Source organism: Procambarus clarkii, chromosome 16, assembly GCF_040958095.1.
Source record: "Procambarus clarkii isolate CNS0578487 chromosome 16, FALCON_Pclarkii_2.0, whole genome shotgun sequence".
Taxonomy (NCBI): Eukaryota; Metazoa; Arthropoda; class Malacostraca; order Decapoda; family Cambaridae; genus Procambarus; species Procambarus clarkii.
In genome coordinates, this window is record NC_091165.1 from 27,227,978 (window position 1) to 27,243,074 (window position 15,097).

Here is a 15,097-nt window from a genome sequence, read left to right on the forward strand (position 1 = left end):
GGTGTGAGTAGAGTGCCTCACACTACACACACCGCCACCAAAGGGCACCTCACCAACCTCACACTACACACACACGCTTCCATTCCATCAACCACAACAATATTTACCGCCCATTTTCAACTCCAAGGGCACAGAGATGAGAAAACTGCATCTTTGTGATCAAAGTCAAATATATTTTCAGTGATGAGAAACTGAAGGATAAACTTGGTTCTGATTTAATTTTTTTACCGTTAACAACGTATTTCGTGTAAGTGGTAGATGGAAGGACTTCTCTCACAAATGAATGGAGTGATCAGACTGATTAAACAAAACTCTGTCATTCAAAATGTGAACTTAAGTATTTGTTGATACACAAAATAGTTCACTTGATTAACAAAATTCAGATTGAAAACAAAACAAGATTCATTAAAGACCAAAAAGCCAAAACAGTTGTGGTTGATTCTCCAATGAATGGAGTACAAAAAAAGTACTCGTACAAAAAAAAAAAAAGAGTACCCAAATGTTGCTAGTTGTTAACACCAGCTCTGTCTCAGGCTGCCCAAACGCTTCCCACCACTTACAAAGCTGAAGCTGTACTCTAAGTCAGCGCTGTGGGATCACGGAGCTCTCTCAGCCTCTCCTTAAACTCTCAACATCATCAAACTCTTTTATGGCTCAGTCAGGAAAACATATAATCGTACTCAATTAGCTCAGAAGCCATGGTATATCAAGCCAATATCAAAGACCTCATTTTACCAACAGATTTGCTCTGCTGTGTTTAAAAAGAGAGATTCGGAAAATAGCTGATGTTCAATAATTTGATATTTGAAAATAAATCTACCGAATAACAAAAAGCTTTATCACTGATCTTTTGCACTTGAGCTGTATTATGTATATTTTGAACTTGAGCTTTATCCAAATATTCTTCTACACGACAAGTAGCTATGTGATTTGGTCTCTGTGATGAGAGGACTCGAGTTAAGTGGAAGACGGCAGGGCTCTTGTGTCGCAAATTTGATGGGTTGTGGACGGGGTGGGTTGTGGACGGGGTCGATTGTGGACGGGGTGCGTAGTGGACGGGGTCGATTGTGGACGGGGTGGATTGTGGACGGGGTGGATTGTGGACGGGGTGGATTGTGGACGGGGTGGGTAGTGGACGGGGTGCATTGTGGACGGGGTGGGTTGTGGACGGGGTGGATTGTGGACGGGGTGGGTTGTGGACGGGGTGGGTAGTGGACGGGGTGGGTTGTGGACGGGGTGGGTTGTGGACGGGTGGGTAGTGGACGGGGTGGATTGTGGACGGGGTGGGTTGTGGACGGGGTGGGTTGTGGACGGGGTGGATTGTGGACAGGGTGGGTAGTGGACGGGGTGGATTGTGGACAGGGTGGGTTGTAGACGGGGTAGGTAGTGGACGGGGTGGGTAGTGGACAGGGTGGGTAGTGGACGGGGTGGATTGTGGACAGGGTGGGTTGTGGACGGGGTAGGTAGTGGACGGGGTGGGTAGTGGACGGGGTGGGTTGTAGACGGGGTAGGTAGTGGACGGGGTGGGTAGTGGACGGGGTGGGTAGTGGACGGGGTGGGTAGTGGACGGGGTGGGTAGTGGACGGGGTGGATTGTGGACAGGGTGGGTTGTGGACGGGGTAGGTAGTGGACGGGGTGGGTAGTGGACGGGGTGGATTGTGGACGGGGTGGATTGTGGACGGGGTGGGTAGTGGACGGGGTGGGTTGTGGGTGGTGAGCTGGGTGGGTTGTAGGGCATCTGGGTGGGCAGGGTGGGCTGGGAAGCCTGAATTAGAGCTGATGTTTGGGATACTGTAACTACTTACTCGGCCGCCAGGTGTCTCTCACTACACTTCTTGGATCTAACAGATGTTTAAAACACTTTGAAACTAGCCAGCATAAAACATTATAAATAATTAAATAAAAATATATTACATAGATTACATATATAATTATATACAGCATATATATATATATATTATATATCAAATCTACATAAGTATATAAAGACACACACACACACATGTATAAACATAAAAACATTTAAAACAAATCACAGCGCAGCTATATCTGGTGTTAACTAACATTTAAGAAAATACATTATAACTCTCTTGAGCTCGTAACCTATGTATACGTATGAACTTTGGAGAACTAACTGGTTGTATATGATGATATAATGCACAACGGGTTACAATGAATTCAAACGTGTATATTGCTAATTATTACTTTAAGCTGACTAGAAAAAGCTAAACTTTCCTCATATGAGTAATATATATATATTGTCTTTATCGTGATTATTAACAAAACCCAAACAATGAGTTGGAAAAAGCCAAATCATAATATTCTGGGGAGAATAAGTTAAGTGGGGTGTAGGGGTTTGTAGGGGAGGGGTGGAGTAGGTCATGTCTCCCCCCCGCCGCCCCTCTTCCCATCTCACGCCCCCCTCCCCACCATGTGAGGGGGGGGGGGAGGGGGTGTCTGTGGGAAAGGATGGATGGGGAAGGCCATGACGCGCCCCCCTCCCACCCCACACCTCCCCAAGGTATGGGGTTTACCTGCATCAGTTTCTTGACGACGTCGCGGCCCAGGATGTGATCGAAGACCGCCTGCAGGAACTGGTCGCCCATAATGGTCAGCTTGAGCTTGTCTCGATGCCAGATGAGGACTCTCGAGTCTTCGATGGCTGTCGCCGACACCTGGAATAACACCAAGGTTTATTTTATGGACCACTCTCCTTGGGGTCACTCTCCTTGGGGTCACTTTCCCTGGGGTCACTCTCCCTGGGCCACTCTCCCTGAGCCACTATCCCTGGGCCACTCTCCCTGGGCCACTCTCCCTGGGGTCACTCTCCCTGGGTCACTCTCCCTGGGGTCACTCTCCCTGGGCCACTCTCCCTGGGGCCACTATCCCTGGGGTCACTCTCCCTGGGCCACTCTCCCTGGGCCACTATCCCTGGGCCACTCTCCCTGGGCCACTCTCCCTGGGGTCACTCTCCCTGGGGCCACTCTCCCTGGCTATGATAACTATGTATGGTCCCGTTATTATAATTGACGGAGGCCCGGTCCTCGACCAGACCTTTTTTGTTACACACAGCAGCCCATAGCAGCTGTCTAACTCCCAGGTTCCTATTTACTGCTAGGTGAACAGGGCATCAGGGTGAAAGAAACTCTAGCCCATTTGTTTCCGCCTCCACCGGGGACCGAACCTTAGGACTACGAATCCCGAGCGCTACCCATTCAGCTGTCAGGCTACCTCTTATCTTACCATAAGAGCTGGCAAAATATAGAGCGATGTAGAAAAAGAGGCACTAGAAGTTGGTGGAGTTGGTGGTGGGACTACCACCCACCACCTCACCTTTGGAGAAGCTCTCCAAATGTACTCACTAGAAAGGAGACGAGAGAGATACAAAATAATATACACATGGAAGATACTGGAGGGACAGGTCCCAAATCTACACAGTAAAATAACAACGTACTGGAGTGAACGATATGGAAGAACATGCAGAATAGAACCAGTGAAGAGCAGAGGTGCCATAGGCACAATCAGAGAACACTGTATAAACATCAGAGGTCCACGGTTGTTCAACGTCCTACCAGCGAGCATCAGAAATATTGCCGGAACAACCGTGGACATCTTCAAGAAAAAACTAGACTGTTTTCTAAAAACAAGTGCCGGACCAACCGGGCTGTGGTGGGTATGTGGGCCTGCGGGCTGCTCCAAGCAACAGCCTGGTGGACCAAACTCTCACACGTCAAGCCTGGCCTCGGGCCGGGCTTGGGGAGTAGAAGATCTCCCAGAACCCCATCAACCAGGTAAGTTCACCTCTAGCCATACGTCTGAAGGTAACTATAAGGTCGGAAGGCATTATCTTTGACGACCAACGGCTGAAAGGCTGGGGTACAAGGACTGAAGGTCGATCCCGCTGGCACAATTATGCGAGCACACAAGCACAGTTCCTTAATTAGTGGGTGGAGGTATAAATAACCTTCTTGTGAGGCATAAGAGGATAACAAGTGTTGGTTAAAGAGCGAGAGTGTGATACTGAGCACCAGGCGGGAGGTGGGTCACCCACCACCACCACCACCACCACCACCTGGGTGGGTCACCCACCACCACTACCACCACCACCACCTGGGTGGGTCACCCACCACCACTACCACCACCACCACCTGGGTGGGTCACCCACCACCACCACCACCACTTGGGTGGATCACCCACCACCACCACCACCACCACCTGGGTGGGTCACCCACCACCACCACCTGCACCAGGGTGGGTCACCCACCACCACCACCACCACCACCTGGGTGGGTCACCCACCACCACCACCACCATCACCACCACCTGGGTGGGTCACCCACCACCACCACCACCACCACCACCTGGGTGGGTCACCCACCACCACCACCACCACCTGGGTGGATCACCCACCACCACCACCACCACCACCTGGGTGGGTCACCCACCACCACCACCTGCACCAGGGTGGGTCACCCACCACCACCACCACCACCACCTGGGTGGGTCACCCACCACCACCTGGGTGGGTCACCCACCACCACCACCTGCACCTGGGTGGGTCACCCACCACCACCACCACCACCACCAGGGTGGGTCACCCACCACCACCCTCGCCCAGGTGATGGTGGTGGGTGTTTGAGGAAAGGTTGAGTGAGAGGCTGAGAGAGATCTCAGATCTCCGTGATCTCCTTGCCTGCCCTGTCTATTTCCTAGTGTATTTCATATGTAGGGATCATGTCTCCACTATTTTTATAATTTTCAAGTGACACGAGATTTAGCTCTTAACAGTATTCCTCGTGCTGTCAGCTCTGAGATCTCTCTACTGGTGTACCTCTTTCAAGAGGTACACAACAGACAATTTCAAGAGTATGTACAAAACAAAGCAAGTGATGGTACCTGTGTGAGGGAAAGGTGACGGTGAAGACGGAGGAAGAGAAGTAGGTGTGGGAGGAGGAGATGCAGGAGGAAGAAGAGAAGATAAAAGAGGGAGTGAAGCTGCAGCTAGGCAGAGAAGATACAGGAGGAGGTGGAGGAGGGGGAAGAAAAGAAGACATAGAAAGATTACGGACTCACCTGGAAGAACTCGTCGGTGGAGACGCCAAACCACTCCGGAGAGTCCAGGAACTGGTGCTGGGAGACTATGTGCAGCGCCCGACCGTTTTGACTGATCACCAGTCTATGGGAGGGAAGGTATGTCAGTCACCAACACCAGGTATCACCACCTTGACTGTCTCTCTCTCTCTCTCTCTCTCTCTCTCTCTCTCTCTCTCTCTCTCTCTCTCTCTCTCTCTCTCTCTCTCTCTCTCTCTCTCTCTCTCTCTCTCGGATATAATTACGAGTCGCCTTGACAGGGCCACCAGGTCTTCTATAGACCTCGATATTAGGGGATGACATCAAAGAAATACGCAGTAACTACACAACTATTGTAATTCCATACATGACCTCATTAGACACTGCCTCACAGTTCCCTGACAGTTGCCCCAACACAATAGCTGCCTGTGAACTTTGGCCCACATGAACAATCTCTACAGCTCTTGTGGGATAAGGATCCTAGAGGCCTACGGGAGGGAGGGTTGGAGGGAGAGGGGGATACTTCAAGATGCTTTCCCCCTCTCTCTCTCTCTGAAGGATAATTACTGCACCACCTGAGTTGTTCGTTTGCCGAGGGGTGGTGGTAAGGGGTTGTCGAGGACGACGACTAGGAAGTGGAGTCAGATAAGAAGATAATTAGAAATATATATATATATATATATATATATATATATATATATATATATATATATATATATATATATATATATATATATATATATAACTTTAGAACACTTTCCCACCAGGAGACTCGAACCCTAGCCAGCACAGAAGCCTTCCAGCAACTGGCATAACAGGTACGCCTTAACCCGCTCCACCACCCGCTCAGACCCTTAAAAGAGATGGTAATTTCGGAGTATTTAAATACCCCAAAGATCAACACCTCCCAAGAGCACCAGAGCAAGTGAGGGGTCATTTATACGTTAATTTCATCAAGTCCCTGTTAATATGGGAAGACACAGTGTCTCTGCTTAAGGCACAACTCTCCTAAACACGAGATTTAAGTATACAACTTTAGAACACTTTCCCACCAGGAGACTCGAACCCTAGCCAGCACAGAAGCCTTCCAGCAACTGGCATAACAGGTACGCTGGTGGTGGAGCGGGTTAAGGCGTACCTGTTATGCCAGTTGCTGGAAGGCTTCTGTGCTGGCTAGGGTTCGAGTCTCCTGGTGGGAAAGTGTTCTAAAGTTGTATACTTAACTCTCGTGTTTAGGAGAGTTGTGCCTTAAGCAGAGACACTGTGTCTTCCCATATTAACAGGGACTTGATGAAATTAACGTATAAATGACCCCTCACTTGCTCTGGTGCTCTTGGGAGGTGTTGATCTTTGGGGTATTTAAATACTCCGAAATTACCATCTCTTTTAAGGGTCTGAGCGGGTGGTGGAGCGGGTTAAGGCGTACCTGTTATGCCAGTTGCTGGAAGGCTTCTGTGCTGGCTAGGGTTCGAGTCTCCTGGTGGGAAAGTGTTCTAAAGTTGTATACTTAACTCTCGTGTTTAGGAGAGTTGTGCCATATATATATATATAACTCTGTTTCGTCAGCAATGTGGCATCTTCAGTAGTACACTCTGAAGAAGTGACACAGCTATACTGAGCTGTGTTAGTTCTCCTTATAAGCTCAGTATAGCTCTGTCAGTTCTGTTATAGCTGATAGACTATAGAAACATCTACATTATATATATAACTGCGCACACACACACACACACACACACACACACACACACACACACACACACACACACACACACACACACACACACACACACACACACAGACACACACACACACAATAAAGTGAAACAACAGTGACCAGGGAAGTGTGAGAGCATCAAACACGTGTGTGCAGGGACGAGCACACCTGTACAGGGACGAACACCCCCCCCTCCCCTAGGTGTACCCACCACACCAGGAGCGCCATAAAAGCCTGGGAAGCTGGCGGGTGCACCACGTGACTCCACCAACTTACACACTGTGCCCTGATTAATCCACGTGAATTTCAGACTATTGTGACTAGTTACGTCAGTGGCCGCCGCCCCGCACACACTAAGCTGGTTGGGTAACGTGATATAAACACCAGCTTAATTTTCTTTTATGGGGTGCTCGTGGCGTAGTGGGCTGCAGCAGCGTGTATTTGTGTACCGTTCTCTATACCTATGTTCCTGCCACGCCTTCTTCTCTCTCATATACATATATATAATTCGCAAGAAGAGCTAGGCAGGGAAATGACGACTGGCCGACAACAGGAAATTGGATCTGCTGAACGTTACCTGTTGCTACAGACCCCTCCCAACCCACCCAGCCTCGCCCACCTCCCAACCCACCCAGCCTCGCCCACCTGCAGATCAACAACCAGCCAACCTGTCTAACTCGGCTCCACTCCACCCAAACGAGCCTCACCCCGCCCTAACACGTTCGATCCTGCCTCGCCCCTCCACCAACCATTCCACCACCCAGCATAACGGGCCTGCACTCCATCTCCGTACACTCCACCCTCTTTCACTCTGTATAACATCGTTGTACAAAGTTGTGTTGGAACGTCTCTTTCCACACCGCACATGGCGAACTTGCGGGGGCCGCCAGCACCCTCGTATGTAGGAACGCTCCCCTGAATTAAACTTTCATACAACTCAGAGGAAATCCGTTCAGCTGATCACTTCACCTCTCCTCGTATTGAAACTCTTGGCATTAGCCTCGCATCACAAGCATTCTTCTCTTCTACCGCTACTTCCAAGGCTCCAGCTAAGAAGTATGGGTGTGTTCCTTGTCTAAATGTGCTCTAATAATATTCCAATTGCAGCACCTACTTTGGTACTGTCTATCGCTCGTCCAAGGTTTCAATACTTCGCTGTCTCGTCGTCACATCCTCGTCTCGTGAAATGGACCGTCAACTTTCTCCAGACATCTATCATTCAAAAACCGTCCGTGGAAAATCTTCTTGAATTGCGACTCATTTGTTTTCGAATGGGTAATTTTTTATTTTGCATTATATTATATATTATATATATATATATATATATATATATATATATATATATATATATATATATATATATATATATATATATATATATATATATATATATATATATATAATCACTAAGAACTATGACCTGACCAGGACTCGAACCTGCATAGCCAGAGATCACCCAGCAGTGTACACAATACTGAAACCACCTCACTAACGATCGCCACGTTGTTGTTTTAGATTCAGCTACTGGGAGCAAAAGTTGCAAATAGCACGGGCTATGGCGAGCCCGCAGTGGACTTACCTGGCACAGGAGCGGGGCTGTAACTGGCGAATTACACCAGTTCTGGCGACCGCCACTTACAAATCCTTATATATATAGTAATAGGCGATCGTTGGTGCGGTGGTTTCAGCACTGTGTACTCCGCTGGGTCATCTCTAACTATGCAGGTTCGAATCCTGTTCGGGTCATAGAGGTCTTAGTGATTTGTAGCTTAGGGATCATTCAAGGTTTCTTAATACTGCTGTCAATAACTACCATCACTAATGCAACCCGTTCTCGCAAATTCGTAAAGTCAATATTGACTTATTAACTACGTGCATAGGTGATATACTAAACATAATAGATACCCTTAAAAAGATTCATAGAAAACACCGACCTTACCTAACCTTGTTAGTATCTTAAGATAAGCATCTTATTGCTTCGTAATTACAATTATTACTTAACCTATACCTATTATAGGTTAGGTAATAATTGTAATTACGAAGCAATAAGATGCTTATCTTAAGATACTAACAAGGTTAGGTAAGGTCGGTGTTTTCTATGAATCTTTTTAAGGGTATCTATTATGTTAAGTATGTCACCTATGCACATATTTAATAAGTCAATATTGACTTATTAAATTTGCGAGAACGGGTTGCACTAATATTACCACCATCACTACCACCATTACCTATAACCACCACTCCCAGAACTAACCTTTCACCACCACCACCATCTTGGCATGAAGGTTGTGACCAGACTGTGGGAGGACACGTGGGTGAGTGTGTAGAGTGGGAGAGAGGTTGGGACGCACCTGCCAGACAGGACGAGGGAGAGGGAGTCAACCCTGGTGATCTTCTCCTGAGCGTAGATCTCCTGGAACTTGACGTACCGGATCAGCTTCATGCAGTTGATGACTCGCTTGAACTGGTGTCGAGAGACCTTCAGGGGCTGGAACAGGCTCTTGTATACCTGCGGGAGAGGCAGGCACGCCATTAGTGAGGGCTGAGAGGGCGCCAGCTCCTAGGTAGAGGAGATGGAGGAAGGTGGAGAGGGAGGGAGAGAAAGAGAGAGAGAGAGAGAGAGAGAGAGAGAGAGAGAGAGAGAGAGAGAGAGAGAGAGAGAGAGAGAGAGAGAGAGAGAGAGAGAGAGAGAGAGAGAGACAGACAGAGAGAGACAGACAGAGGGAGACAGGGAGGGACCACAGATGACCACAAGCCCACCTCAACCAAACATACATATTCCCCCACACTAAACCATATAAAGGAACTGATTTCACCCTCCAGAGTTTGGCTTCAGGAACTCGTAACTTTTATAATGATAGTCTTATAGAGAATCAGTCTTAAGTTATTACAAAGACACGGAAATGGGAGACAGATGAAGGGACAGATATCATACACACACACACTTTAAATACATTATCACTTCCTAGACATGAGATTCGTTTCATTAACCGCACTTGAAGAAATGTTACAGGAGGAGACGTGTGACCGGATCAACAACAGCTGGTGAGGGGTCACCCCCAGGTGGCACACACCCAGAATACGTAAGCTGGGGTCATACCCAGAACGTCATGGTATAACCAGGCAGGTAAGGTCAGGGAAGAAGTACTAGCAGGTACTGGTCAAGCAGGTACTGGTCAAGCAGATAGTGGTCAAGCAGGTAGTGGTCAAGCAGGTAGTGGTCAAGCAGGTAGTGGTCAAGCAGGTAGTGGTCAAGCAGGTAGTGGTCAAGCAGGTACTAGTCAAGCAGGTCAATGGGGGGTCGCAGCACCTTTAAGTCCCGCGAGGTCAACCCTACATCACACACACTAGGGGGACGAGGCCAGCTAATAACTGCCTATTATCTGAATGTCACCACGAGGACGCTGCGTCGAGTATTTGGGGCGTGTTGGGGGCACAGGCCAGGGGGAGGGGGGAGGGGGAAGGGGGAAGGGGGAAGGGGGAAAGGGGGAGGGGGGAGAGAAGAGGAGAATAGCGCGAGTTTAAAGGGGAGAGAGTGTGGCTCGCGGCGACCAAGACGATCTGCTCTGTACATCAACTTAGGTGTTGTTACACAAGTGTGTCTGCACACACACACACACACACACACACACACACACACACACACACACACACACACACACACACACGGGGGATGGGGGTCTGGTAACTGAGTGGACAGCGCGCAGGACTCGTAATTCTGTGGCCCGGGTTCGATTCCCGGACCTGGCAGAAACAAATGGGCAGACTTTCTTTCAACCCTGATGCCCCTGTTACCTAGCAGTAAATAGGTACCTGGGAGTTAGACAGCTGCTACGGAGCTGCTTCTTGTGTGTGTGACAGCTGTCTAACTCCCAGGTATCTATTTACTGCTAGGTAACAGAGGCATTCAGGGTGAAAGAAACTTTGTCCATTTGTTTCTGCCAGGTCCGGGAATCGAACTCGGGCCACAGAATTACGAGTCATGCCCGCTGTCCACTCAGTTACCAGACCACCCCGTGTGTGTGTGTGTGTGTGTGTGTGTGTGTGTGTGTGTGTGTGTGTGTGTGTGTGTGTGTGTGTGTGTGTGTGTGTGTGTGTGTGTGTGTGTGTGTGATCACTAGGCCCATCACTACTGACCATCCCCAGGATGAAGCCCCCAGAAACTAACCCCCCAAAATACCTATTTACTACTAAGTGAACAGCAGCACGAGGTGAAAGGAAACGCTGGCAATTTATTTCTGCTCCGGCCGAGATTTACTCCCGGGACCTGCGGCTGAGAAGCGCAATCGTTAACCTCTTCACCACGAAGCCCACTTCACCACCACCCCCTCCCTCCCTCCCTTGTACGATCGATGAAGCATTTGCGATTGTTTCAAGGCTGATAATAGAGAGGTGAGGCTGCCTTTCTAGCAGCTGGAATGTCTTGAAGACAAGAGGCAGTAGAGCCTAGCTGTCGGTATATATTTCTCCAAGACACAGTACTAACCACAACAGTTAGAAAGAATATATTAATAGATAACAATTTGCAACACACTGTAATGGGTTTCAATGGCAACAAACCCATAGTTTGCCTGGGCGCTGATGGCACTATGTACAGAAATGTGGCAGCCAGGAATACCTTGCCATATATACGAGAGCAATTGAGTTAATTATGACAACGAGAGGTTTGGCATCATTGGTGTGATGTTGTGCATACAAGAGTTGGCAATGTGTCCTGGGACCTCTGTGGGTGTTGTGGGACCTCTGTGGGTGTTCTGGGACCTCTGTAGGTGTTGTGGGACCTCTGTGGGTGTTCTGGGACCTCTGTGGGTGTTCTGGGACCTCTGTAGGTGTTGTGGGGCCTCTGTAGGTGTTGTGGGGCCTCTGTGGGTGTTCTGGGACCTCTGTAGGTGTTGTGGGACCTCTGTGGGTGTTGTGGGGCCTCTGTAGGTGTTGTGGGACCTCTGTAGGTGTTGTGGGGGCCTCTGTAGGTATTGTGGGGCCTCTGTGGGTGTTGTGGGGGCCTCTGTAGGTGTTGTGGGACCTCTGTAAGTGTTGTGGGACCTCTGTAAGTGTTGTGGGACCTCTGTAAGTGTTATGGGACCTCTGTAAGTGTTGTGGGGGCCTCTGTAGGTATTGTGGGGCCTCTGTGGGTGTTGTGGGGGCCTCTGTAGGTGTTGTGAGGCCTCTGTAGGTGTTGTGGGACCTCTGTGGGTGTTATGGGACCTCTGTGGGTGTTGTGGGACCTCTGTAGGTGTTGTGGGGGCCTCTGTAGGTGTTGTGGGACCTCTGTAAGTGTTGTGGGACCTCTGTAAGTGTTGTGGGACCTCTGTAAGTGTTATGGGACCTCTGTAAGTGTTGTGGGGGCCTCTGTAGGTATTGTGGGGCCTCTGTGGGTGTTGTGGGGGCCTCTGTAGGTGTTGTGAGGCCTCTGTAGGTGTTGTGGGACCTCTGTGGGTGTTATGGGACCTCTGTGGGTGTTGTGGGACCTCTGTAGGTGTTGTGGGGGCTTCTGTAGGTGTTGTGGGACCTCTGTAAGTGTTGTGGGACCTCTGTAAGTGTTGTGGGACCTCTGTAAGTGTTGTGGGGGCCTCTGTAGGTGTTGTGGGGGCCTCTGTAGGTGTTGTGGGGCCCTCTGTAGGTGTTGTGGGGCCTCTGTAGGTGTTGTGGGGCCCTCTGTAGGTGTTGTGGGACCCTCTGTAGGTGTTGTGGGGCCCTCTGTAGGTGTTGTGGGGCCCTCTGTAGGTGTTGTGGGACCTCTGTAAGTGTTGTGGGGGCCTCTGTAGGTGTTGTGGGGCCTCTGTAGGTGTTGTGGGGCCCTCTGTAGGTGTTGTGGGGCCCTCTGTAGGTGTTGTGGGGCCTCTGTAGGTGTTGTGGGGCCCTCTGTAGGTGTTGTGGGACCCTCTGTAGGTATCTAGAAACTGCGGTAGGTACCATTGGACCACTTGGGACCACCTCAAGTAATCTACAACCACTGGAGTCGTTTATGGATTATTATGGTCATTAGGGTAATTGCAGCAACAATCAAGAGTCAACGACAATTGTAATAGTTTATAATTTATTTACCGCGCAGACGCCATCTTGGAGGATTTACCTTCACTTCGTTCAAGTTTTCTGTTCGAGTGCGGTGGTGATTTTTTGGATATTTTTATCTTTACAAGACTTCAAGATTGGTGGGAAAATACTAGAGTGTAAGCGCAAGCGCGAACACTCACGTACACACGCACGCACGCACGCACGCACGCACGCACACACACACACACAAACACACACATACACAAACACACACATACACACACACACACACACACACACACACACACACACACACACACACACACACACACACACACACACACACACACACACACACCTCGTAGCCTGGTAAGGGGCCTCGTAGCCTGGTGGATAGCGCGCATGATTCGTAATTCTGTGGCGAGGGTTCGATTCCCGCACGAGGCAGAAACAAATGGGCAAAGTTTCTTTCACCCTGAATGCCCGTTACCTAGCAGTAAATAGGTACCTGGGAGTTAGTCAGCTGTAACGGGCTGCTTCCTGGGGTGTGTATGTGTGGTGTGAAAAAAAAGAAAAAAGTAGTTAGTAAACAGTTGATTGACATTTGAGAGGCGGGCCGAAAGAGCAAAGCTCAACCCCCGCAAACACAACTAGGTGAATACACACACAAGCTACGAGGAAAGGCTACGGGAGCTAAACCTCACGTCCCTGGAAAACAGAAGAGTAAGGGGAGACATGATAACCACCTATAAAATTCTCAGGGGAATTGACAGGGTGGACAAAGACAAACTCTTTAGCACGAGTGGAACACGAACAAGGGGACACAGGTGGAAACTGAGTACCCAAATGAGCCACAGAGACGTTAGAAACAAAAATTCAGTGTCAGAGTAGTTAGTAAATGGAATGCATTAGGCAGTGATGTGGTGGAGGCTGACTCCATACACAGTTTCATATGTAGATATGATAAAGAGCCCAGTAGGCTCCAGAATCTGTACACCAGTTGATTGATAGTTGAGAGGCGGGACCAAAGAGCCAGAGCTCAACCCCCGCAAGCACAACTAGGAGAGTACACACCTGTAATAAACAAATGAACAGCACCGTCTTATGGTAGGTTTGGAAGCGTAGGGGAGGGGGGTGGAGAGATTAAGGTGGTAGGTGCCGTGGGTAAATACTGGCACTCACAACAGGTGCAGCATTACCAGGTAATTCCCATAATTGTTCCCTATTATACTAATGACCCTTGGGAACAGTAGTTACCCGATAGCTAGCTGCTCACACCCTGTGGTAACACGGATTGGCTGGTTTGGCGTGTTCAGAATAATCATTTTGCAACCCTGAGCCGAGGTATTGGACAAAATTAGTATTGATTAGAGAGGCATTGGCACATCCCGCCAAACACACATTGAAGCTACGACGTTGGTACAACGCTCGAACAAGTTTTAACCCCTCCTAACCAGTTGTAACAACCAATATAGGAAGTTGTAACAACGTTCTAATACGTCATAAACCCGTTAAGCCAAGATGTAACAACTTTATTACAAGTTGTAACAAGCGGAAAATAGAGACAGTAACGGTTTGTGTTTCCAGGGATATATCAGGTATTTATCGAGCCGAAATGATGTTAACTAACAAGCGACTGCAGGCGTGATAGTGAAGAGGCAGAAGCAGCAGTGACAACATTAGAAGCAGAATTATAAATACTAATAATTTAAGGAAGGTTCAAAACACGGGATAATAAAGGCGAACACGGCTAGCGAGAAGTATGGGTGTAAACTCTACGGACACCGCCACCCACATTTCACTATCAGCCCACTTCACTAACGTTTAAACTCTTTATTATCTTCTACTGACCCACATTATAGTAACATATTTCACTAACTTAACGAAACTGTATTAATGTTAACCCAGTTTCGCTCATGTTAAATTACATCTCAACCACATTAAAACTCATGTCAATAGTTTTAAACTGACACTTTCCTAACGTTAATTTACAAGTTATTATCGTTTAATATAAATATAAAAACAATTATTTTATTAACAAAAATGTCTCATTACCATTATAATTAGAATCCATCTGTCTATCACACATCTATCAAAGGAGCGAGCAAGCAAGGCAGGACCAAGTAGCTTTGACTTGGTGAATCAAAGTTGGAAAACTTGACTTGGTGAATCAAAGTCAGGCGCGCGCGCGCACACGCGCACCAATCGCACCCTTAAGTTACTGACCTGAGAAGCAGGTAGGGGAGAGGGGGGAGTTGGGTAAATACTATTTATAACCCCAATTCCCACAGTGTTACCGAGGGTCCACGTCAGATACAG

General features: G+C 48.5%; 1 protein-coding gene across 7 annotated transcripts in view; it reads right to left on the reverse strand.

Annotated features, from left to right (window-relative positions):
* LOC123759992 (popeye domain-containing protein 3) overlaps positions 1–15,097 on the reverse strand; it is a 143,931-nt gene that overhangs the window by 25,609 nt on the left and 103,225 nt on the right. For 6 of the 7 annotated variants that reach the window (XM_045745296.2, XM_045745300.2, XM_045745299.2 and 3 more), the window contains exons 3-5: positions 9,136–9,293; positions 5,074–5,176; positions 2,535–2,675 (exon numbers count right to left, since the gene is read on the reverse strand). In XM_045745296.2, the coding sequence (XP_045601252.1) occupies positions 2,535–2,675; positions 5,074–5,176; positions 9,136–9,293 (402 nt within the window). The remainder of the gene's footprint in view (positions 1–2,534; positions 2,676–5,073; positions 5,177–9,135; positions 9,294–15,097) is intronic. The other variant, XM_045745294.2, reaches the window with a different exon arrangement.